The 27,755-nt window shown below is 38.0% G+C and overlaps 1 protein-coding gene across 4 annotated transcripts in view; it reads right to left on the reverse strand.

Moving 5' to 3' along the window:
* ZFYVE28 (zinc finger FYVE-type containing 28) overlaps nucleotides 1-27,755 on the reverse strand; it is a 145,989-nt gene that overhangs the window by 69,709 nt on the left and 48,525 nt on the right. For all 4 annotated transcript variants that reach the window (XM_071447482.1, XM_071447481.1, XM_071447480.1 and 1 more), the window contains exon 2: nucleotides 10,248-10,388. In XM_071447482.1, the coding sequence (XP_071303583.1) occupies nucleotides 10,248-10,388 (141 nt within the window). The remainder of the gene's footprint in view (nucleotides 1-10,247; nucleotides 10,389-27,755) is intronic.

A 27,755-nucleotide genomic window follows, 5' to 3' on the forward strand; every position in this document is an offset into this window, starting at 1 on the left:
ACGTGCATCAGTACAGCTGAACAAGTGTTTGCAATGTAAAGCTGACCCCAGCTTATTTAAACTAGCCTTGGATAAGGATCTAAAACTTCAAAGCTCTCTCAAAGCTGTGCTTTGAGGGGTGCCATGCATAAGTGTGGGAATAGGAACAAGAAGAGTGTAAATTTTTAAACTGATGCTGCCAATGGACCATGGAATAATGCCTAAGGAACTGTGTGTGATAACTCAGAAATACACATTGGAACAGGGTTATTTTTTATATAAAATCAAAGTTAATTTCTCTTTTTGCCCATGCTCAACTACATAGCCAAGCAATAAAGTTAAGATATTTACTGAAACTAAAATGTTTATAACATTTCAACCAAGTGCCCAAGGGCTTGCTTGAATCAAAGACTGGGCAGGTCACATGCAGAGCTGCTAAAGCTATCACAGACCTCTGACCAAAACCACTCACATTTACAGAAATATTTCCTTCTGAAACCACTCTATGCCCTTGCATTAATACAGTTATAAAGCTCACTCGTAACCCACAGCACTGGTAAATTTAAAAGCCTTTACCTGCTAGGAAAGAAAGAACACATTTAGCATTAAAAATAATGAAAAATCTGATTTCACTGAGTGCAGAATTAATTGGGTTATGCTGAAGTTGTGCAGCTGCAGACAAAAGACAAAGAAAGGCCAATTGTGAAATTACACCACAAATACAGAGTTATATCCAACAACACTTCAACTGAAAACCAAGGAACCCAAACCTTTAGAGACTTTCATTCTAAGAGTGTTCAAGCTTCAAATAGTTTCTACAGTCTGTGTATTTTAAATGAGTGATTTAAAGTTCTCCTAAAAATTTACATCAAGATAATGCTGCTTTCCTGGTTGAGGAATCCCCTCAATTTTCTTTTCTCAATTATAAATTATGATATTTGCATTTCAGAATAAGCCAGACAACCACAAATGTTTTAATTAGTTCTACTGAGAAAACTCATCACATTCCAGCTACAGGGTTAAAAGATTTTACAGTCAAATTTGCAAAATCCCTATGGAGGAATATTGTACAAATAATAAACAAGGCTGGCACTGAGGCCAGAGGTTTGTACAAATGTATGAAAATGAAAAATAATTTCTCATACCAGTTATCAGGTAAGTCAAAAGTAAACATGACTCTGAAAGCCTGCTAGATTCCATCTCTGATTATTTGCGTCTGCATCAGACCCAACCAGAAAAAAGCAAACAAAAACCACACCAAAAATGACTTTTCACAGCATCAGAACAATTCCAAAGCAAAAATTACCAGAGCTTACATCACAAAGGCAGTTTAGCTCAGAGCCTCAGTTGCACAAATCAATTGAACAAGCTTTGCAGCCTCGAGAGGATCATCATTTATCACCTCTACATGAACTATTACTCTGTTTGGTTATGAGCCCTGTGTATGTGGAATAGCAACAACCTCAGCAGCGGTTACAGACACTGCAGGGCACGGGAGAAACCAAATAACACAAATATCTGCTGCTTGGTATTTGTGTAAGTCATCTTCGGGCACAGAAACCTTGAGACCTCTAGAGAACTGAAAATGTATTCTCAGGGCAAACCTAAGAATTTGTATTGTGTACATCATAAGTTAGTATCAAGAGCACTACATTTTCTGAATTAAATGCTGAGCTTTCCTCAGAACTATGGAACAAGGAGCAGTAAAAACATGTAAGAAGTATTTAGCTTTATCTCTTCACCAGGTGAAGAACCATGTACTTGGGGTAATGCTGCTGCTGCTTACCTCAACACCACTTTGACAAGTGTTGAAAAAATAGCACTACTCTAAAAAACGGAAATCCAGCAGGAGAGAGTAGGTGGTATAAGCAAAAAAAGGTAAACTTCCTTAATCAAGAGCACATTTTCTGCATAACTAATTTTATACAAGTATAGATTTGCCAAAGCCTTGAAAATGGGAAGTTTTTATGAGTGCAAGCAGTGCATAAGCCTGCGGGAACAAAGTCCACTACCTGAAGCCTGCTCTCCAACAGCAAATCCATCCTTACCACAAGCTGTTTTCATATCAATCATTCCAAACTTTTTCAAAGCAACACAAGCTTGCTAATACATGTAATACTTTCAAAAATAAATCATTTTTTAAATTATTGTCTTAAAGTCTGCATTATTTTTCACCAAGAAGACTGTGCAGCAATGAGTTAACGCAAATTCTTCCAAAAGCATAAGCTGGAGGCAGAAGACAACCAGTGCATCTTTACTCCAAAAGGAACTTGGGGTTATGAGTGAACTATTTAAGCTCATTCTCTCTGGCTAATTGTAAAGTTAAAATGACTGAACAAGCCACCCTAATGGCTAACAATTTATTTTCTTCCCATCACCTTAAATTCCAGCCATTCAATTAGTAGTTTATTGTTAAATTATACAGTAATAGTAATGAAAGGGCAGTCTGAAATTATCTGTTCTTTCAAATGCCAAAACATTTTGCAATCCCTCCTTCCAACAGGTAGAAGCCCTTGTTGTGTCCAATATTTAACATACATAGATATATATTTAACACATTAACACCTAAGGGCTTTCATCTCAAGTTGCAGCAGGAGGATCCAGCAGAAGGCCCTCGAAGCCTTGGCCCAGTGCCAGAGATTTGGCACCAGTGGCAAGAGCAGCACCTGTGGGATGAGTTCTGTGGCTGGAGTGCCCTGCTGGAGGGGTGCAGGCTCTCCAGGAGCAGAGGGCAGGGCAGGTGGGGCATGGCAGGGGCATGGCATTGTGTGTAATGCAGGGCTGGAATGCACAGAGCCTGCAGCTGGCAATGGCACAGGGAGAACCTCTGGGGAAGGACTAAGGGACAAACAAGTTAATTTGGGATGCTGTCCCAGAAGGAGGAAAGTGAGGGGAGACCTCAGTGCAGTTACAACTTCCTCAGAGGGGAGGGGAGGGGCAGACACTGATCCCTGCTCTGTGGGGACAGTGACAGAAATGAGGGAATGGCCTGAAGCTGTGTCAGGGGAGCTTTAGGTTGGATATTAGGGAAAGGTTCTGCCCCCAGAGGGTGGCTGGGCACTGAGCAGGCTCCCCAGGGCAGTGGTCACAGCACCAGCCTGGCAGAGCTCAGGGGTGTTTGGACAATGCTCTCATGCACATGATGTCACTCCTGGGGACGGGGCTGAATGGGACCAGGAATTGATGATCCTTGTGGGTTCCTTCCAACTCAGGACGTTCCATTCAAGGATTTTGTTAAATGAAAACTTACTTATAACAACCTGACATATGAGAAAACCAAACTGCAGACTATTCCACCAAATATTCTTCATAATAATCCATTATTATGAAATGAATTATTTCTTATTAAAAAACAGGCTTTAACTTTCAAGTATGTTAAGGTCACAATGAAAATTAAATTCCACTGCTAAGAACTGACTTGAAAAAATTACTAACCTGCCTTCTTGTATTTCTTATCATACTTCCCCAGCATTAAAGGAAAAAATAAATAAAGGAAAGGGATTTTTCTATATGATTAAGTGAAAAGGCTTCTAGCACAAGAAACAGACTTAATCCCCGAGTACAGAAACATCACAAAATAAATAATTTGCACGTATTGTTAATCTTGCTAACGTGGGGCTACCATATCCATATGGAGAAAAGAAGGAAAATTGCAGCATATTTAAGTCATGAGACTACATAAACAATTCAGACTACATAAACAATTCAGTGGCTGATACTAGAATCTATCCTTCTTTGCAACAGTAAAAAAAATAATTAAAATTTAGCCAATCACACTATAGCAGAGCTGACAGCAATCCTCTGATGGCACTGCTGAAGAGTGTGGCAGAACTGTAAAGCCCCTGACAGTCAGACACATCACATTACATTAATTCCTACATAACTGGGTCTGGTACAGTATCTTACTTCACAAGGGCTGAGAAAAGTCAGCCTTAAAATGACCTGGCTCCATTGTCCTCATTTAGCCTTCAAACACTCTGGGAATGGTGTCTCAGGCCCCTGCCAATACTCATTCAAGGTACCAATGTGCCAATTGTTAGCAATATAAAAACTATGATCAAGGGCAAATAATCATACATTAAGAAGTGAAAAATAATTTTCTCTTTTGAAGCTGAGTGTTGGAAGACTCCAATACCTCTGAAATTAAGAACCTTCTATAGCTGGGTTCTTTTTCAGAAAGAAGACAATGTATTTTTAAATTTGAGTAAAACTTGTGACCAAAAGAAGAAACTGTTCTAATTGAAGTACAGATAAAATATTAATTTTGCTCCCCTGTTAGCACCTCATGTTTTATATGGATGACTACCTCATCCACCAAAGGCAGTGGTTTTCCACAGGAGTTTGCATGCAATGATTGTGGTCATCATGAGCAGATGGTACAGCACAACCTTGCATCACAGCTCTTCAGCAACAACCTATGGCTACCCCAGCATGCACCATTTAACATAATATAATCACATCCCTTTTCACTGATAAAAAATTAATAGTGTTTTGTACACAAAGATAAGTTCTCTTTTCATTATTTAGCAACTTGTCAATCCAGATTGAGTTTCACCCTTGTGCATTATTGATTACCACCTGTGTTGTCATTTCATGCTACATCAACTTTTGTTTATTTTTAAATATATATAATAAGAAAACTCAAATGTCACACACTGAAGAGCCTTTCCATTTCCCACTACAGAGAAATCAATGCATGCTCTGTGACAATTCGCTCAGCTCAGTCATGTTTCTCTTCCACTCTGCAAATGTTACTAAGCAATTTGCAAACCCTGCAACAGCTTCACAGTTCTGTGTGATGGTGTTATGTTGGAAGTTTTGTTTGTTTGCAGTTAGATTTTTGCTGGTCTGTTGTTTTCATTTGTTTGGTTTTGTTTTGGTTGTTTGTGGTTTTTTGATTTGTTTGGGTTTTTTGTGTTCCTGTTGTTGGGGTCTTGTGGGGTTTTCTTAATTAAATAAAAAACCAATCCAGTAATCTGCCCACATACATGGTGGAAGCTGCTGTGAAGGACAGCTGGATGCTATCCCTCCATCAGGCTGAAATTGGTAACCACCTCCTAAAGTGACCCATTATCAAACACAATCACTTTGGTCAGACACAACACAGTGTCAGACAAAGAGCTTCCCCACTTCTAGACTTGTTTTATCCATCCATCTCCCTCTTCAGAAAGCAAATAACATTCCTAAGCTTTTAAGATACAAAAAAAAAAAAAAAAAAACACATTTCAAAGATAAAGAGCATATAATTTCTTTTTGTGTTAAAGTTTTGATTCAACAAGGCCAAGAGCAAGGTCCCTCCCCATGTTGGGGAAATCTAGTGAAAGGTGTCCCCACCCATGGCAGGGGGTTGGAGCTGGGTGATATTTAAGGTTTCTTCCAACCCAAACTATCCTATGAGTGTGATTTTAGCATGTGATAAAGCAGATTCCCCAAGCATGCTCCCAGCAGCACTGTTCCTTTACTCCTTGTTTGCCATATTCAATTTATATCATCTTTATATCAATTTATATCATCCATACCCAAAAATAAGCTCCTTCAGCCTGGAACACATACTCCTTTATGGTGAGGACAAAGCTTTGTTTCCACTGACACTTGTATGTCAACTTATTTCATAGTGATGCTTTCAGTTGTTAAATTGAGCTTGAAGAAATATGGAGATAAGTGTGGTTGAAACACAGCATTTTTGACAAAATTCGCCACATATTTTGTATTGCTACAGAAACTGAGACAGACAAGTGATAAAACACAACACTGAAACGTGATTAGCTCTCTCTGAGGGCTCCAACTCCTCAGCAACATTTACTTAGGCTACAGAGGCTAACAAAGTTCAGGTTGACAGGTGCCTCCTTCTCAGCAGTGTATGAGCAGTGACCCATACAGGAGGCAGTCCACCTAAAGACTGCATTTTAAAGCCTCATGTTACAGCAAACTGGAACTGCTAGAGCTGAATTGGAAACACTGGGCTGCCAGTTGCAGTAATTCAGGAGGTGCTTCCCAAGAAGGCAAACAGCAGGAAAGGAGTGAAGAACCAGGGTAATGTACTGCCAGTCAATGCAGTGTCCATCACTCCTAGCAGTGAGCCAGAAACAGTCATGTCTCACAAATATTCTCAATTCCCCATTTTACTGAGCTGTGGAACAGTGCAAAAGGACAGCACAGCCAGGAGAGTCTATGGCTTGCTCCAGGTCAGTGCCCTGATGGGGCAAATTCCTCCCTTGTGCACTTCAGCAGATCAAGAGACACTGCTGAGACACAATCTGCAGGAATAATGCTGATAAAACCATGCTGGAGCTGACTCATGTGCTATTCTGAGACCTCACTAATGTACACAGAGAAATAATTCTCAGTGCACTGAAACAGCAAGCAAGAACTATGATCCTAAAAACATTCTCACCTGTTATGCACAGGTTTGTTACTGGTGAAATCCTAACAAATCTCTGCTTTAGAAACAAAGGGGTTTTTTACTCTTTACTCTAAAACAAAACAAATGAACTTTTGTGATGTTTAACAATAAACCCAACTCCATTTAAATAGCCAACAAATTGGTTTAAACCAGTTTACCAAGTCAACTAACAAAATATTAATCAATGTGAAAACAGCAACGATCAAAGCAAATTAATTTAGAGAATGATAGTGAATGCATGAGTGAATAATTCAAAAGTGTACATGAGTTACCATCACTTCTTGTAAAATTCAATACTGTGGGATGTTGTGAAAAGCATAGGAAAGGACACCTTGTTATACCACTGATATAAAAATGCTGCAATGATTTGTGTTGCAGGGAAAAAACCTCAGATGAACAAGCACTGCATATTACTGAAGACTCACTAATGCAGAGATGTTTTTCTTAAGGAAAAAAGAGTTTTCCCTCTAGAACCATCAATCGAGTTCAATAATCCAAAGTTTTACATTCTACCTACCTTTTGGTTTATTTAAGAAAAACTTAAACAGCTTTTCATCATGCATCTCAGCACACTTTAGGTATTGTCAATCTTAACAGAAAGCAGTAGAGAAGTGTTTTATTCTGTTGAATAGGTATTAATCACACAATAAATGCAAGATACTATATTGATAGATATGTTATGATTTCACAATATTTTACCACTGACAAACAGCAAAGCAAAATGAGGGATGGCGTTTTTATAATAGGCTACCATAACTGGAAAACAGTGTTACATCACATTATTGTGAAAATGAAGAGTTTTGAAAACCATTCTCTTACTCATCCTACCACTCTTACTCATGGATTATGCTACTCAGCATCCTGCTGTACAGTCAACCCACAGCATTTGAAAACCAAGCTGCAAGATGTTCAGAAACTTTGAAAAGTTAGTTTACTGTAAAAAAAGTGTGATTCTTATCAGCAGACAGTATTCTGACAAAGCAGAAGACAACAGTCAGAGTTGCAGTTCTTTACTAAGGAAGCATCAACAGGCTTGAAGACTGCAGTTCTCTGCACATCCACAATGCACCATACCTTCAACTTGCCTTGACTAATTCTGCCAGTTTTGTTAAGATAGAAAACTTAAAGTAGGTCCACTATGAAGTGTCTCCTTTAGGCAGAGACCTTCTGGTTTGTCTGAGTCTGTTCACACACTACAGAAAACTTCAAGATCTTTGACAAAACTATCAGAAGTTCAAAGCAGACACAAAGATTTAAATCTTGGCTCTTCAGATATGGTTAAGAGCCAGCATCACACCCAACCTCTCTCCAAGAAGAATCACAGTTTGCAAGACTTGTTAGCATTTAAAAAAAAATCACACTAATTTAAAGGCATTTCCTCTCTCTAATTGATAAAAATAAAATTCAAAACCATCATTTGTTAATCAGGCAGACACTATCAGTGAATGATATGAAAATAAGCAACCCAGGAACAATGAATTAATTTTAAAAACAGATGTCAAGATACGACACAGAATTTTAGAAATTCTTGTCCCTTAAAAACACTAAAATCTGATAGAAATGCTATGCCTCTAAATTTCATGGAGATAAAAATTGGGAGTAATCTGGAGATCTTAAAACTACTGTTTCCATGGAAAAGCTAGCACAAAATAGAAAAAAAATCATGCAAAGATTGGGAGTCTGGTAAACTATGCTCTGTGGTCACAAAATACTTTTCAAAAGCATTGCTTGAAGAGTCAGAAAGTGCACATTTCTAAAAAAAAGGTCTCAGAATTGCATGACAGTTTTTGCAGACACCAGAGGCAATGCACAATGCAGCTGTTACCCTCCTTTTACAGACACAGCCTTCCACCACAGTTCTGAGCCCAGGGCTGGCTGTTGGTTCTCCATCATTCTCAAACCCCACCACACCTTAGGCTAAAACCAATTTTTCCTCCTACTGTGTGATATTTGATCAGTAAATACCTACATTTTGAGTCCTTATTAAAATACTGTTCCTTCTTTCATTTAGAAATTAGAGGACAAATTATTAAAAGAAACCAAAAACCACTGCATTTACACAAAGTACTACAAAATAATGTAAGACCTAATTAAGCAAAGCCATTTTTGACATGACATTTGACAGGGATCTGACCTATTCTACAAAACTTTTAAAACAACAAATTACAAAAATAGCTACATAAAAAAACCCCTCCATCTTTTCTTTTAGTTCTAGCAACAGATTGTTTTAGTAACAGCAATCTGTTTGGCAAATGGAATTACCAGACATCAGAAGATAATAAGAGTCACAAGGTAGTGAGTCATTACAGAACAAGCCAAGCAAACTGACCAAGGAGCAGTCAGAGTCTGCATTTCCTGCACTCCTACAGGTGAAACATTCAGAGAAGCTTTTTTTTTTTAATAGAACAGCTCTTCAGGTCTGCCTATACTACAGGAAACACATCAGCAAGCCTGTGTGCCTGCAGGGAAACAGGGAATAAATTGTCACTGCCAAGGATAAAACCACCAAGGAGATTTATCTTGCACAATGATAGTGCTAACCCACCCTTAATATCAGAAAACCTTTCCTGCCAGTCTGGAAAGAATTTGAGTAGAAAGTTTGTGGAGCATCCACTACTAGTGGTTTTATAGAAGTCAGATAAATATTTGTGAAGTGTGGCTTGGGTACAGCTGATCTGAAATACAGAAGACTGAAGTCTTCCCCTGAAAGCAACTTTCACATCTATTTTTTTTCACTCCAAGTCACAGCATTTTTAATTGTTAATAAACTTACAGCTTCCAGTTTGGCAATCCCTTAAACTCACCTTTTTCTGTAGGAACAATATAGTGAAATTGTGAAGATATTGAAAGTCAACAGAAGTACAAAAATTGTTTCTGACAGAACAACACATTCACTGTCTACTCTTTCTCTGTAAGAACACTTCAAAAAGCTGCAATTTGGGAAATTTAGTTTTCTTGCAAGCAAACATAGAGCACTTGACTGTTTTTCTTTTCAACAGACTCAGCCAACCTAATGTGAACGCTTCCTACACTGATCAGGGCACTTTTCTTGAAACTCATTGTAACATGATTAGTGATGAAATTTTTCCACATAAAAAAAATGAAGTTTAGTACATTTTATTAGGAGTAACAGGAAGAAATTTTAGCAAGGGTGAATCAAAATACATTCTTTACACTTAACTGCATCATATTTTACTTGCTGGAGATGTAAATGTATATTTATTACTATGGTCCTTCCACTAAAAATTGTCCTGAGGTGACAGCAAACATTTACTTTTCATACAGAAATCCTCATACCACCTGAGCATCAGGTATTTTAGACTTGAACCTACTCCAGCTTAAATTGTATTTCTTGGTTGTGACTGGGAGAGTAAATATCAAAGCATTCATGTAAATATGAAGGGTACAAAAATGTAGATTCTTTCTACCTCTAAAAATTTGAATTACCTAAACACCACATAAACCTCTGAATGCAATTCATTTACTAATGAAAAACTCTGAGACTGATGAGGCATGAAAGCTGTGCAGTTACAAATGACATGCCTATTTTTTGCTGCTTGAAATTTTGAAACATTTCTCATGCCCTGTAAGCTCTGTATGCTTATTTTATAGAAAGGAAACAAAATTGATAATGTGTATTCTTATTCAGGGAAAGCATCAGCACTCTTAAATGAGATGTAGGAAATTTAATCTATGGATAATATTTTCAAGAATATACCCTTGAAATAATGAAAGACATGTATCTAACAAAGGTCCATTTTAAAAAGCTCTGATGATAAAAACTAACTAATACCAAAAAATTAATGGAATACATTAAATGCACATAAAAATCCCAGTGAAATCAGGAAGTTGCCACTTTGATTACCTGACAGGAACGAAACTGGTTGACCAGCAGGGTACATCTCTGTGGGTCCTTTCTTCCATCCAAACTGTCCAGTTCAGCTGCCACTTGATTTAGTTCCTCATCAGCATAGTAGAACTGAGCAAGGAGCTGAGGGTCTGTTCTCTGCATTGGAGACATGGACAATATTACATTACTATTGCAAAAAAACCCAAACCAATCCCAAAAACTAAAACAACTTCAGCTAGTTGTATTTACTGTGATTTTTTGAACATATAAGCCAGATAAGCAGTATAGCAGCATGGAAAATAATGATATTGAGATTATTTACACACACACACAAATTTTTTCTACTTTGAAGAAAAAAAAACTTTCAAAACACATCTCACATAATAAATCTGAGACATTACTCAGCTACCATTATCTCCAAAACCCCCCTGGCATTCTCACTTCTTGTGGCATGATTATCTGGAGGAGCCAACAAGTGAATCAGAAGGTTTGTTTATTAAACAAAGGCAGACTTCAGCTCTAGGCAGAACAGGACAAAGTTGCTCTCCAAGTTAAAACAAACAAATTATAGTTCCCAAACCTATCAAGCAATGGAATAATCTATCAGGCACCATGGTAACCTTTGCAGCATGGTCTGGTCAGAATCCTCCCTTTGAGCATCACAAGAATGAAGCCACAGGTAAGAAAGGTACTGAATCTGCCAGGGCCAAACAGATGCAAACACTTTGTAACACTAATAACAATATCACTAAACAAGGCATTACAGAGAGAAAATTATGTCACAAGCCTTTCAGGTGGCAAACAACAGAATCATCACAATGGATTTCTGGCCACATGAAAACAAAGTAACTATAATAATAAAGACCAAACAAATAAAGGAATGCCTCCTCAAAAGCACTGAGAAATACTAATAGTAAAGGTTTACACCATAAAAGGATTTTTTTGAACATTAACAGCTAGGAGTTCTGGTTCCAACATCTTAATTGTAAGCTGTCAAAAATCTACACTCTTGAATAATGTCTTCACTATAGGCCTGCTATAAAGGTGCCCAGGGAGAAGAATAAAGCTTGTGATATATGGTCAGGGAAACAAACAAAATTCAAAATGAATGATAATAAAAGGGAGAGCATGTAATTACTCTATTACTAAATTTTACATTGTTTAGTTCTAAATTTCTGTATTTATAGTCAAGCTTAGTAAAGCATTTCTTTAAGCATTCTCTACTCGATGATTTTATTATTTCTGATTTTTACCTTTTCCTTCAGCATTTATCCACAACCATTAAAACCCTCTAGACAATAAACAAAGATGCAGGAGTCTGTGTATGAAATTGTGACAAAGCATGACTGCTGATTTTTAAGCATCTAAATTGCATTGCAGAAGCAAAATAAGGCAATTTATTAAGACTGGTCTCAAGCAAAACAAGTATGCCTGAGACACAGCTCCCACGTGGCTGATTTTTTCAACTGGAGGAACAGAAGTTTTAATTGAGTTCTCTCAACTGTGTTATGTTTGGTGTGGATTAGTAGTGTGATCTTTGATTAATTGTGTCAATCATTTGTGGTCCCTGGCAAGATGAAACTGCATGAAACTCTAAACCTCTTCACAGGGGGCCACTTAAAGTGAATAAAACAAAAGTTTACTAATTCAATTTACTGCACTAAAAGTAACAGAAAATTAGGGATAGTGCCATGTTCAATGCCAATTTTTATTTTCAGTTTATGCAAAATATGGTTCAAATAATTTAATCCAAATTCCTTACTATGCTTTGGAAGAATAAGAATTAATAATTCCCATCCTTGGCTACTAAAATTAATAGAAAGATTTAATTTGAAAACATCTCATGGAGAACCTACCACTTCCCCTGGTAGTTTGTTTCAGGAAATCATCCCATTTAACAACAAATTAACACATCCAAGTTCTTGTTTTGATTTGCTGGACTTCACCAACACTGGTCATTTTGCCTTGTTCAGCATTAGTTCTATTTGCCTATTTCTGTTTTCACTGACTGCAGTAACCCCCTTAACCATGTCACTGTGGGATGCACTTATGGCTTTGGGATTTCAGGGGAGAATTTTTGTTTAGTTGCACAGGGAGGTTTTTTGGATGTGGTGATATTGCTGTTATCATCCCAATAGCCTCTTCAGTATCAGCTCTCCAGGCAGGAATCTCATTCTGCAAGTGCACCTTGTCTTCCTTCTGCCTAATATCTCTTTATATTCCACATATTCAGCCCAACAAATGGCCCAGGTTATCCTGAGGATCTTTATTGCCAGCACAATGTACCACACCACTGGAGAACACTCTTCACAGATTTCAAACCATCACTTCATATATGGGTCAAAATTTGCTATCCCCATTTGTATCCTGTACACAAACTATCATTCCAGCCAGTACCAAAACAGGGATCAGTACACCACAAATTAAACAAAAAAAAACCTCCAACCAAACAAAATAACACATATTTAGCCTTGTTATATACTAATACACCATCCTTTTATTTTATTAAAGATCATTCACTGAATATTTATTTTAATGATTCTTACTTTCTAATAAATTCCACTCAACAGGTCAGATACCAAAATCAGAAGATGACTGCCTGTCATGCACCAAGTCAGTATAAAACTGTCCATATGAAAAAGTTGCATTAACTATTGAACTGTTACATTCTGGCTTTACCCATCAAGTCTGACCAATGAACAGTGACCAGGATTAGGTTAGTTCAATTTATTGCATAATGAATTCTGATCTGATTTTTCAAAAATGATTTAAATGGACTATAATTTAAGAGACCTGTTAGCTAGTTACAGGTTATTAGATCAATAACAGGTCTGTAGAATTATTTATTGCCTGTTATCAAAGGAAGAGATGCTATTCTCACATCTTGTAAACAAGCTGGTAGACCAAAACCAGGAACTCTCCCTAAAAAATAGTGACAACTAACAGAGAGGAAAAATTCTAGCACAGACTTCCCAACATGGGAAAGAGACCAAAAAATAAACTATCAACAAGAAGCCAGGGTGCCAACAGAACAATCTCAAACCACACAGTAATTCTGGAATGTAAGAATCATTTTGAAAATCATATTTACAGACACAAGGGTGGTTCTTAGGGACACGTCCCTTTTTGAAAGAAAATTGCAAGTACTTTTTGCACGACTTTTAACAGCAGCTTTCAAGTATCAATACCACCTCTTTTTGAGTAACATAAAACATGTGTCATCTTAGACCTGACAGCAGCCCATCATTTGAACACCAAAGGGAAAGTTTTCCCCAGGTTTCTGTGATCCTTTGTAGAGAAGTACAGATCTTGTTCAGGCTTTTTCTTCTAATGAGATTGCAACAGGAATGCAGCCACCACCACCACCACAAGAAGACACGATGATCCCAAATAAGCCAAAGAACAGACAGAAGCAAGGGAACCATGCAAATCAGCAAGATCCCAGCTAGTGATAGCACTATCTTCTGAAGCCTGCCAGCTGTCCTCTGGAAAATAATATCCACCATTTTTGAGGTGCTGATCTAAAGTCTTCAGAACAACAGCTAAAACCCAACCTTGCTTAAAATAAATTCCATGGACTTGAAAAGCTCCAGATCTCCCACTGTTCACTGGCACTCTTCCAGCACTAAGCATTTGCTTTTCTGCCACACACTCAGGAACCCTGACTTGATCCCTATGGAACAAAACTATAGAGAAAAGCAGCAATTATGTGCCTTTGCTGCTGGTAAATCCAGATTGCCTTTTGACATGGGAACAAAGCAAACCTACATCCACTGGGGTAACTTTTCAAGGAGCACTTGGTAAAAGGTGCATTTTACACAAATCCATGTATTTTATTACACATTGTATGAAACCCCTCACAATCACAGGACAATATTTGGTGACAGAACATGTGCAATACTTTTTAACTGTCAGAACAGGATGTGCCTGGAAATGGGGGCTGTGCAAACACAGGGCAGCACCTTTCTGGAGTTAATTTTCCTGTTCAGGTCCATGGTGAACAACAAAATAAAATGGAGAAACATGGAAGTGGGGTCAAGGAGTGGACAGGGCCAAGAGAGGGGGCTCAAGACTACCCAGGACCTAAAAGTGCTCCCTCTCTCTTTTTGGGAATTCTCCATCAGTGCACTGTACATAGCCCATAGTGTGGCATGAGACTTGGAGAATCCCACCCAGGAAGGGATCCAGGCATTTCCATGCCAGCTTGAATGTACATAACCTGACAAACTTTTGGTTTTATGGGTCCCCACTCCCAAAGGATCACATCAGTGAACAGGAGAACAGCAAAATAGTAACCAAGCCTCACCACCTGATCCACAGGTGGTGTCATCCTTCCTCTCAACTATCTGCTCTTATCCTTCTCTTTCTTTTCCTTACATATTTTGTGATATTTTTATACTTTTATAGCAGAGAAACAAAATGCCTACGTACTTTCCACTGCAATTGAATTGTTTTAAAATAAACCTGCCTCATAAATACACCGGTCACTCAGTGTCTTTTCACTGTAATTCAGCCCAAGGATTTCATTAACAGGAATCTCAGTTAGGCTGCCTCAGAGGCAGGTCATAACAGTAGTGGTCTCTAATAAGAAAGATTCCAGTTGTTCTCAGTCTAAATCTGTTGCCTACTACATTTTCAGGGAAAGGAAAGAGACACAGGATCAACCTCAAACTTTCCAATCCTCAAAATAAGTACTGCCATTATCAGACAGTCCCAAACATGAACCATTACTGCATAGCACAGAAAATTTTTAAAAGGGACTTCCCAAGAGAAAGCACATTCCCTTTAGGATGAGAATTCATGGAAGCTATAGGTTAGAAACTCACTTCTATCTGCAGTGTACAGAAAATAATGCTTCTCTATTGGAAAACAACTCTTTGTATCAGTTGGCAATGTGGTCTGTGCAAAAGGCAGAATTAGGCTTTAAAAATTAAAATAAAGGCACTGATGAGCCCATTCAGTATTTTCAAAACTTACAAATGATGTTGCAAATAACTTGTTTTAAGCTACAAATTTATCTAAGACATACATAACATTATCAGGAAAAAAAAAATTGTTCAATAGTCACAGAAATTAGGCACAAAGTCCAAAGTTTACTTATCCCCATTATGAAAATGTACTTACAGCAACAGAAACTTAATCAATTGACAGCTTTTTACACCAGTCACAGTTTCAGTGTAGGTTTAACTGGGAGATGACAAATTCCAAAGACTGAAAGTACTTCTTAAAAAAGAGAGATCAGAAGGTTGTTACATCTGCTTATTTCTCACCTCACATGTAACCAAGTGTATTCACATCCTTCCTTTGGACAGGCACTTGGAATTTGTCATTAATTTCCAAATGCTGATAAATAGCAAGAAGAAACAATAATTCTCTAACAAGCAGGTGAGTCAAAAATTCTGGCATTTAACTGTCAGAAGGTTTAGCAGCAAAAATTTTTCTTCATACTAAATGAAAAAGGAACTGCTGTTGCAAGTACATAGTTGGGGGGTTGTTTGGTCCTGTTTTTAGTTAGTTTGTGGTATTTTCCTTTTAGTCTACCATCTGAAGTGCTATCTGTTAAAGAAAAAAAGGAAAAAAAAATCCCTCAACAGTCATATTTTGTACAATGTCATGAAGTCTTACCCTAGTGTTGCACATGCATAAAAAGAAAAAGGATTCAGAGATGAAGACAACAATTGGTAATTGATCACGAGGATATGTAAAAAAAAGCACTGTGAAAAAAGCAACAGCCTGGTTAAAGCTTTGCCAGCTGCTCTGTGTTTATCTATAGAATATCATTACACAAGCAAGAAAGACAGGTGAACAGCTTGTTAACACAATAAAATGCTGGCAGCACCTTAAGCAAAAAGACAAACAAAACAAACAACCCCAGTGAGATAATGATTCATAGGACAACAAAAATCAGGTGGATAAATTTTCCCAATGTTCTCTACATTGGGTGTAATTCCAACCCCCCAAAAAGCAAAATTTTATAATGGTTATGCTTAACTAGAGTACCAAACATCTGAGACTGCCATGCTGTGGGTTCTCACTCTTGATAGATCGAGTCAGTGTACGTAGTTTCTATTTTTGAGTGTTCATCATACTAATCTGGAAAAGCATGTGCTCAAATCCATATTTTCTGGGGGAAGCACAGCAGCATATGCTGAATACAAATTACTGAACCTTTTGGACATATTCTGCAGAACAGGAGTGCTCTGCAGCTGAGCCACAGCCTTGATTTCTAGGAAAGAACATGGACCCCAGAAGAGAAAGGGGTTTTGCTGTAGGGGAGCAATGGAGCAGCCACTTGTACCAAGTGAAGAGTGGGGAACCTGCAAGGTTGCCTTAACCCATACTGCATCTGTTCTGCTCATGATGGCAACTGGTGAGTGACTTCCCTGTCTTTATCCTGACCCAAGAGCTTTTTCATCCTATTTTCTTCCCCTGACCTGTTGAGCTCTCTCACAGGAGTTAAAGAATGGCTGGGTGGGCACCCAGCAGCCAGACAAGGCCAACCCACCCCTCTGAATTTGTCAAACACTTACCCAAAGCCTCCCCCAGCAGCTAATGTCTCAGAGTCTGACCTTAAGCTAATCAGATTTCATTCTCAGCTGTTGCAAGAACAATCAAGTTTAAAGAACAAATATTTACTTAGAAACAAATTCAGCTTGTCAGGATACATATTGAAAAATACAAATCACTCCTAAATATTTTTTTCCTAAACGCTTTTATGCAGTTTGCTTCAGATTTGTCTAGATTTTTGTATTTAAACATTACACTAAGCATCTCTTCAAACAAAATTGATCCTGCAGTGCTTTTAGTGATTTGTTACCTATCAAGAGACAAAGAGCCAATTTAGCTCCCTGGGCTTGCTGATTGATTATGTTCAATTCCAGATGTAAAGCCCCAGCTTGCACACAGCAATCCTGTGGCATTTGCAAGTGGCACCCAGCAATTTGTCCTGCAGCAATGCAAACCATCCTGCCACACTACATCTTAACTTACCACATTAGAGGACTTTCAACCCACTCTACTTATGTTATACCATGTCAAATGGATGTGTCTAAATATTTATAACAACTCCTAAATAGCTGGGCCAGTAATGACCTCTTAGACATGTCTAACACGTTAATTTCTCCTGAGTTATTATGTTGTTATAACCTTTTTTCCTTTCAGAACCAGACTTTTATTCTAAAAAAACCCAACTAAACCAAATAAATGAAAAAACCCAACAACCTCAAGCAACCTCTTTATGCAGTTAAAGGACTGTTTTGAAGACTCTTTTTGGCTGTCACCTTTTAGCACACACATTCCTGAATCATTTTTTCCTTCTCAGGTCTATAGTACCAGTATTTTGGTCATGCTTAGCAGACCTGATAAAATATGAATTTTGCTTTGCTGTTCAGAACTAACTCATTTTGAACAACATGCCATATATCGTTTTTTACTTCTAGATCTTAACAAGAATATCTTAATCAGAACATAGACAAAGCCCCAACAAGAGGGAAAACTGACCCAGCAAGTTGAAGCCTGCTGACTGCAAAAGAGTTGCTCCACAGTCCTTCTCAGGTATTAACAGGCATAGCACATTCCTCAGTTGCTTCATGTTCAAAGCACTTGTTGTTTTTTTTTTTTTTTTTTTGGCTCAGCAAACTCAGGGTAAGTCTGAGGTGTTCCATATCATATTTTAATAAAAGCACCATCATCTGTGTAAAGCTGCTCATACATAATCTCATTTCCTTGTAGGAGACTTTCAATAAACTCAAGCTGAACACCTTGACAGATGTTTGGGATTTAACTACCTTGGCATCATATCAGTAGCACAATCAATCATTGCAACAAAAAGATTGCATCAAAACTTTGTTTCCAAGTGCATCTGTTCAAACCTGGTGATGAAAGAAACTGCTTGTACAGCCCTCAGCACAGAAACTTTTCCCAGCTTCTGCCTTCTGACAATAACTTCAAATGAATGTTTGCATAAGTAAATCTTTTGATCTTATTTCCAGTATTTCAGCTAAATCATATAAGCAGGTAGCTTTCCAAGTGCCATCATCAGTCACACTGTTTCCTACTCAGTTTTCCAGGTAACAGCAAGGTTCAGTGATTGTTTGTCCCATGTTTAGCACAGCACCCATCTGTGCAGCTTCACCCATGTCAAACACTCCACACACAGTCCTCAATCTCAAGGATTTAAAACCATCTCTCTATGCAGAAAGACCCCACCTCCTTGTAGGCAGAGCCTACCTGAAGTTTTAGGGAACTTTTAGGGATTTCATTGCTTTTAAGGACTTGATACTGTGATCAGGATCCTTTTTCCAAGCACACTTGAGCAGGAATAGTGGCTTTGAAAATTACCAGAACATGAACAAAAAGAAAGGGAGAGGAAAGGCACCAGACAGACAGACCAACAGCAGGACTACACAGAACTTTAAACCATGTTTAAAAGTTCTGAGGCAGTCCAACAACAACAAAATATATTCAAGTACACAAAAAGCAGGCATTGGCTGAAGACAGGAAACTGGATGCTAGTGCATGGCACAAGGCTCCCATGCACCCCTGCTCCCACTCCCTGCTGAATTGATTTTTTTTTTTTTTGCTCAATTAGACATTCACAGGTCTTTTCAGACAATATCCTCAAGGTCTGTCCTTGGTCTCCTGGTCACGCAGACAATCTCTCCTGGGAGACAAATGGGTTTGTACAGCTATTGCTGTTTTCTGTGCTAGCTCAGCACACAGTTTGAGTTTGACCAGTTCTCCTCATCAGCATTCATGTTGGATAAGCTCTATCAGTCTTCAGCTATTCTCCACCCCAAACTGCTCCTTTTAAATCAAGACACAGAATGCACAAAAACTAAGGAGAATTTAAAGGCAACCATGAATGCTTTTCATGCTTAATATGAACAGTTCTGTATCCATTTATTGAGAGGAATAATAAAACAAAAATCCAAACAAAACAAAACACAAATACCCCAAACCCTCTAGTCAATCATATAAGTGATTCATACAAGGATTTAAAAATTACATATTGTTTCTTCTGGCAAGATCAAGCTCCTCTGACCTGGCTGCTGCCTCTTCAGGTACTTATAAAAACCTACATAATTATGGCACCACCTATTTAATGAATGGACACTTTTCCCACATTCTCAGCAACAGCTTTCAGAGAAGCTATTACACACACACTCTATTGCCTATTGTCCTTTATTGACAGGCAATATTGCTTTCACATAACTGTTGGTTGTCCCCAAATGCATTCTGCAAACTTCTGGTTGCCAGGTATTTCTATAGAATGCTAAATGGCAGAATAGACAAAGGCATTAATTGCAGAACTGATGCTAAAAGGAAATTCATTGCCAGTAATGCTTACTGTAATATTTACAATGCCTTGGAAGGAATATCATTCAAACTAGTTTTCCTTTACTGTATTTGATAATGCTATTGAAAAACAACATTACATTGGAGACACCAGAAAAAGGAGAAATGTGATGTTTGAAAAACAAAGCTAGCTTAAGTAATGCAAAAATACCAGCTCATAAGTAAAAATTCACTTCAATTTCAATGTAAACAGCTGCTGCAGGCCTTTATTAGCAGACAATAGAAACCTTTATGTTCCAGCACAGCTGAATATCTTCTCCACCATCCCTGCACTCTGCAGGCTCTACACCCCAGTCAGGCTCTAGAAATGAACACTAACCAGGGACCATACCAAAATCACAGAAAGACTCAAGATACCTCACATGTAATGGGGCAAAGAACTCCAGTGCTTCCAAAACCTGAAGGAAGCACACCTGCTGGAGTAGCTTTAGCTTTTATTTCAATCACATAACAGCTTAAACTGTTCCTTTGGTTTCACTGTGAATACTGCATTTGACACAAGCTTCAGCATAAATGCAGTCTTGGATCAAGGCTATTAATTTCTTTTCAGCTGCAAAACAGTGAATATTTTTCTCTAAGTAACATAAAATCCAAGTGTCAACGTTTCCCTGACATTTCTGAAATCCAAGTTCCTAATCATTGCCATTAATTTCAAGACTGCTCTGAATACAATCAGTAACAGTTGCATCCAGCCTGACTCCCAGAGTTTTCTAACCTACAGTCACACAATCACATCACTTACCTAAACCATGTCAATTTGCTCTAGAAAAGGCAAGAACAACCACAGGCATTCTCCCATTGCTCATTTTTCCTGCTCTAGCCTTTCTGTTTTGTGTAACAAATGCAAAGTGAAGGTGAGAACCTGGAAGTACTTTCCCACAGTGCTCCTGCCTAAAGCAGACATGAATCTCTCCAGCCCAATCAGTATTTTGCTGTTCCATTCCAAGGTTCAAAGATGAGATCTCCAGATCCCTCTAGATCTGCCAGGAGCATAATGGTACAATTTCCTTCTGAAGGCAAGAGACACCAGTTAAAGCTTACTGAAATAAAAATCTCTTTTTTGCCCCTTCTTGCTACCTTAGAGACAAACTGCCTTGCATCTGAATTTAGCTCCAGCTTTTTCTGTTTTGCTCTCTTCAGCAGTGGTTACACCACACCTGAGCCACAGCTCTGCTTTAATTTCCAAAATCCAGTGTGCATGACACAGGCAAGCCTGCAGACTGAAAATGCCCGCAGAGCTTCAGGGACTACCAATGATGATCTAAAAAAAATCTCAATGCATTATTAAGCACAAACCTCCTGCTTTTAATACACATGACCCAAGGAACTGTGGAAAAATACTTAAAGGAGACCCATATTTTACACTTTTGTTGCATCCTGCAAACACAGTCAAAGCAATTAATTGAAAAGTCTTACAGTAAAACGTTTTTGGTTATTCCTCCAAGCAGTTACTTCATCTAGTCAGGCAACAGTTTCCTCATGTACTGAATATTTTAAGATTTCTAATGCTATATTGCTTTTCCTTACCAAGTTATAGGTGAAATACAGCATTTGTTTTCAAAGAAAATGGAATGAAGACTGACAGGGAGTTTTTTTTTTTTTAAACTGCATATATTCATACCAGTATACCATAACTCAGATTTTTTTGCTATTTGTTTTCCTTGATATTTTTTTTCACATTATTTGTAATTATTAATGATATTCATAGAAAATCATTACAAGACAGGCTAAAAGAGAGCACATCCAATTAAAGGTTCTGGTCAGGAAGATACATTAACTTCAGAGATGATGTTATCACATCCCAAAATTGTGCTGAGAACACAAACACCATTCAAAACCATGACTAATATCCATAATCAAAGTATGTGTTGAGAGAAATTTTATTCATTTACTTTTTTGTTTATTTATTTGAAAGAAAAAAGGAAGTCCAGAATTTATCAACTGGAAATGACAGGCAGAAGAATATAACTTGGAACTCATGAAGTCTGGGGATATGCATGTATTTTCAAGGGCCATCGAAGATTATTTATATTCAGCAAAACACAATTATGATTTTGAAATGGACTGAAAATAGAAATGTAAATCAAGTTGGCAGTGTATTTCTACTCTCCAAGCAGCTACTGCTTGATTGTTTGTGTTACTACCTACACCAGCCTAAGGACTAGTGAGGACCCAGTACAACCTGAGACAAAAATGGGCATTACCTACAGGGGGAGAAGTGGGTCTAATTACAGTAAGATGGTAAAAGTACTGACTGATTACAACACAATGACTCATTATGGGGACATGTATTTAGAAATTAATTCCACATTCAGCAAATAATCTGTCAAATTTATGGCACAAATTCCCAGGTTGTTTCAGAAAGACCAGTTTGAGACAGGCAGCTCCACATTTAAATTACACAAAATCCACGTGTGTAACATCATGGTCACTGTTTAAGTTGTCACTGAATGCTGCAAGTGCTGCAATGAGGAAGACAAAAATCTGAAGTACAAGATACAAAAAAACAACAACTAAAAGCACTAAGACAAAGCCAAACTCAGTAGTAGTGTTGAGAACAGAGCAAACATAGGAAACTAAGATATAAACTGAAAAGATGGATTTATAAACCCAACACAAACTTTGCTCTTTGAAAAGCATCTTGGAGTTCCATAGTAAATCCAGCCCTTCTCACTGGTGACTTCTGAGCATCAAAACCCAAAGCTAAATTCTCAAGCTGTGATGAATGCAGGGCTCCTGGCAAGACAAATCCCAAATTGCCAGATTTTTTCAGTGGTGCCCAGGGACAGGACAAGCACTAATGGCCATAAAATAAAACACAACAAGTTTCAATCAACAGGAGTCAGAACTCTACATTGAGGGTGGCAGGGCACTGAACAGGCTGCCCAGGGAGGTCATGGAGTCTCCCCTTCTCTAGACATTAAAAATCCACCTGAACACATTCCCATGTAACCTTCTCCAGGTACCCCTTGGCAGGGATGTTGGACTGGATCATCTCCAGAGATCCCTTCCAACTCTAAACTATTCTGTGATTCTGTAAATTAAATAATCTGAATTATGAAAATTACATTAATAGCCATTGTATATATGAAATTGTATTAGTAAAGGAAAACCTCAAGAAAGCTATGTAAGCTATTTTATTCCATAAAGGAAAAACTAAATTACCTGTGAAGTGAGACTTGCTAAATTACCAGAAGAGCTATTACAAACATCTTTATTTCCCATGAAATAATTTCATTATGCAAAATATGAAAAACCAGGAGACTGCTAGACTTCCTAATGATTATATATAATGTTTCTTACCACAGGGTTGTTTGCACTTGTGAAGCACAGACATAGAGAACCTCCCAAACACCCCAAATTCCTGCAAAGGAGCTTAGTGAGGCTGTGCTCTGCAGAGTCACATGAGTGACTCTGTTCTGCCCAGCTGGACCTGCACTCAGCCCAGAATGCCAGGTGGCCCAACAGAGCCTTGTGATTCCCAAAAGAGAACAAAAGGGAGAAATTTCTCTTACACACTTAATTTCTCTCTGAAGAAATAGTTGCATAAAAACATGTACAGCACTTAGAGCAAGATATACTGCAGGAAAAACATCGAAAAACCCCAAAACTTAGAATTCAAAAAGTTCCTTTTCTCTTCATTCTGCTCAGGCCAGCACTGATTCACAATTCCTCTGCACACACTGTCCTCTGCAACAGATGGGAAAACTCCCCAGCAGAGCAGTGTTATACACTTCATCAATTAATTGTAGAGGACAACATGACTCTCATACATTTAATTTTACATGCTGAGGAATTTATTCTGATTGCAGTGGATGACAGTCCAGCAAAGCCTTGCCTTAGTACCTCACCACAAGCATTGCTCAGTACAGGGGACTGCAGTTTGAAAACTGGCACTGCCCTTATAACCAACCAACCCACTCAATCATGGGTTAACCCATGGGTTAACCTCCAAGAAACCCCACTATAACAAAATACCAGCACAAAAACTAACTGGATAACAGCAACTAGAGCAAATCACTTGAAATTAGAAAAGCAAGCTCTTCACTCGTTCTCTGCAACACCCCAAAGTCTCTTTCATGCTGTCACAAGACAGATTCACTGATTTATATACAAGGGGAAAAAATTTGCTGGTTCCCATTGGAAAAGTTCCCATAAAGCACCAAACTGACAGATTGAACTGATTTCTGATAATGAACTTATAAAACAGAATGCAAGTTACAAAGCTGAAATAAAACTTCTTAATTCTTTGCTTATTCTACGTATCTCACATACACAAAACCAGTTATTTGCAACATCTACTTTTTCAGTGGCACCTTGAAAGAGTGGCAATAAAAACAATTCTGAACACATTTCAGGTGGACCTCAGTCACTAATATTCTTTTATATACTTTGAAGACATATGAAGAAACATTTTCAATGAGAAATTTAAATATGTCTGAGTTTCCTAAGGTGATAGTTCATTGATTCACATTCCCACATGACTTACTGAGTCCTTTCAGAGGTTTCTAAACCCTTACCCAGCCCAAGCATTAACTCCACCTAGACTGGAATAACAAGCTCTGAGGATTTTTTTCCCATTCATAAAATCAGCACAGTTCCTAGCAGGAAAAGAGTCAAAAGTAGCAGTTTTTCAGACTATTTCTCAAGTTTGTCTGTCAGCTTGTGCCAAGAAAAATTTCACTTAGGCATAAGCAGCCACAGCACCCCAGAAATAGAGAGGGAAAAAAGCATAATGCCAAAGAGTCCAGAGGAAAACCAAAGTTTATTAAATCACAGCCCATTCCCTGAGAACTGGGCATTCAGAATCTTCAGTTTTAATGAGTGCACACCTGTACAGGACAAAGCCCCACATGAGACCATGAAGACAAAGTAAAAAGACCAAATCCTGCAAAGCCAGAGCAGAGACTGGAACCAACATACTGCAGACAGCGCCTTCAGAACTTTTCAGTTCTAGGCAGCAGATGGCTCAGCTATGCCAAAATACTTCTGAAGCACAAGATGTGTTCATTCATGGAAGCTCCTGTTACTTGATTTTCCCATTTGTCCTCTAGGATCAGGCTGCTGAGGCAGCCCTCTGCTAACATGCTATTTCTCCTCAGAAAAACATTAACAGACTGAAGGGGAAAAGCTGACATCATACCTGATGGCTCCAAAATTACACATGGATTAGCAGCCTTGGCTTATAAAAAACAAAAAACAAAACCCAAACAAACAAGAAAGAAAACAATAAACCAAAACAAAACCAACCAATCAAACAAAAAAAAAAAAAACAAAACAACAAACTCATGTGGGAAAACAGGTCAAATGTAAAGAAGCAAAACAAATTTTAAGAAAGAACAGTAGTCATGTGCTAGGGGAGATGAGATGCACTGGTTTAGTTGGCCACTGCCATAAGCTTGCCCTGAAATCTCTGCACCAAGAGAGAAGCCAATGAACTGAGATCAAACTAATCAAGATGAAAACACTGGTGGGACACTGATACAGAGAGAAATGGCAGATATAGAGAAAACAATCTCCTCAAAACTACATCTACTACTGGGGCAAAGTTTCTGTCAATTTTTTCCCAATAACTGATGGAAAAGCCTTGGATTAAAGCCATGTCCTGCCTGCAATACAGCTTCACTGAATATACTAAACACATTCCAGAAAACCTAATCCTTACTTGTATATTGGCAATACCTTGTTCAAGACAACACCAATGCTCTTGCATCAAGCCAAAACCAACCAACAGTTTATGATTATTACTGTGAATTCATCAAGAAACCAGTAATTACAACATATGTTGTTTTGATTATAAGAAAAGCAGAAAAGTGAAAAGGACACTTCCCATTCTGAGGAGAAAAAATAATCTCATCAGTGGAATTTAATTACTTGCTCTAAGTGTAAGTAGTTTTAGCAGTAACATATTGCAGGATGCATTCATTTGAGTGTATACACTGGCGGATTTATTTTTCCTAATGCCTTCAAATCACTGAGTCTACTGGACCTGATGGCAAAACTTACAGTGCAGCAAAGGAGGACTGAGAAGAGAAATGTGAGCTCTCTAAGAGGAAAGAAAGCTTTTACATACATTCAGGTTTATTCTCTCAGTAGTCTGAAATTTATCGCCTTAAAATCGACATCTAGCAGATTCTCATTAGGATGTACATTGCCATAAAATTATGTATTATTTCATTATATAAATGTCTGATCTGATAGCTGCAAAATAATTTTAGAGAATCAGATGACCCACTAGCCCATCACAGTTCACATCTGCACCAGCAGAAATTCAAATACAGCACTAGGGCAGTGAGACATTTCTGAGAATCTTGACATCTGCTTTCTAAACCCACAAAAAGCTGTTATGGTTATTTTGGCTCAGTTTAAAAACAAACTACTGAAGCTCTGCAGCATACTGGGGAAAAAATGTTAAAAGCTGGTTTATGTGCAAGAGCCTATTATAATGTAGCATTATACATAAGGTTCCCTAGTGACTGCTTCACACAGAAAAGGTTAAATTACTTAGAGAAACTGTTTTGCAAGATGCTAGGAAATGAATCCTGTTTCTTATTGTAAGCCATTGCCATTCAGATATCGTACCACCCTACCAAGATAATATGAATCCATTTGCATATACCCAGGTGAAATTTTGCACAGAGTAATAACAAACTACAAAGAAATTTCAAAAAAATGCTAATTAGCTTCCACATCCAGCATTGCAGAACACAGTAATATAGTTCTGTCTAAGAAATTGCTGCATTCCTGTTCTTTCACCACTCTGCAGCATATGGATGAACAGCCAGGCTGAAGGCAGACTTTGACAGATTTACTGATTTATATACAAGGGGAAAAAAATTTTGCTGGTTGCCATTGGAAAAGTTCCCATAAAGCACTAAACTGACAGATTGAACTGATTTCTGATAATGAACTAATAAAACAGAATGGATGTTACAAAGCTGAAATAAAACTTAACTCTTTGCTTATTCTATGTATCTCACATACACAAAACCAATTTTTTCCAACATCTACTTTTTCAGTGGCACCTTGAAAGAGTGGCAATAAAAACAATTCTGAACACATTTCAGGTTAACATGACAATAAAGTCTTAATACCAAAACAAAGTGGGCATTCACAGGTTTTATACCACTGCTTGTAACTCTTATCTTCCATCTTTTGGCTATTGGCAAAACAACTAATTTCTTTCCAGCTTGGCAATAACCTCAGTAATTAGCGTTTTCAAAAAACTGCTGTGACCTTTTCTACAGTTTAATAACTAACCTTAATTTAAAATTTATATTACTGTAGGCTTCATCATGATCTGGCTATGCTTCAGTGCTCCCAAATCATTCTGAGAAAGCATCTCCAGTTTCAAGACTTAAACTTCACAGCAAGTGTTAAAGAAAAAGTCAGAAGGAAGAGCCCCAAAAAAGAGAAGGCAAGAATCAGACTGGCTCAGCAGACAGGATACGAGCTCCACACTGCTATTCCTCCCTTGCCCTTCTGCAACACTGGGTGAATTCCTTGTCTACACTGTTCAGGTGTTCAGTTGTGCTGCTTTTCCATATGACATGTAAATGTGAACTCTAAGAACATATTATCAGACCTAGTAAGACATTTTGCTTTCAGAAGCTGCCTTCTGCTTGTAGGTACAGCCTTCACAACAATTTGTTGCAGAGCATCAATTACTTAGATTTGACTTCTCAGTCAAGTGACTACAGACATGTTACTATTTGAACATTCAACAATGAAGGAGAACAAGCCAGAAAAGACAACCTGGAATTGTCACCTCTGTTTTTACCCAAACTTCTCCAGAAAACAAACAAAAAATACAACATCCTACTCCACTAGCATTTAGCACATGCTTGGTATCAGATTCATAGGCTCAGTGATGAAAAGCAACTTAGAGAACACAGGAAGACAACTCAAGCTACTCCCCATTTTCTTTAATCAGACAGCAATCAGCACTTTTCCAATTTATAAAGCAGTGCTACCCTTTGACAAGGTAACCCATCTAGCTGATCAGGGCAAGTGAGGTGACATAACCACTTTGGATTTCAGTAAAGCTTTCAGTGCTGTCTCCCGGTATCCTTCTGGATAAAATGTCCAACAAACAGCTGGTAAAAACATCATGTGATGAACATCTTCATTAATCACCTGGATGCAGGACTAGAAGGGTTCACTTCC

This window comes from Agelaius tricolor, unplaced genomic scaffold (assembly GCF_023055355.1).
Source record: "Agelaius tricolor isolate 1412-34295 unplaced genomic scaffold, bAgeTri1.0.p SCAF_24, whole genome shotgun sequence".
NCBI lineage: Eukaryota > Metazoa > Chordata > Aves > Passeriformes > Icteridae > Agelaius > Agelaius tricolor.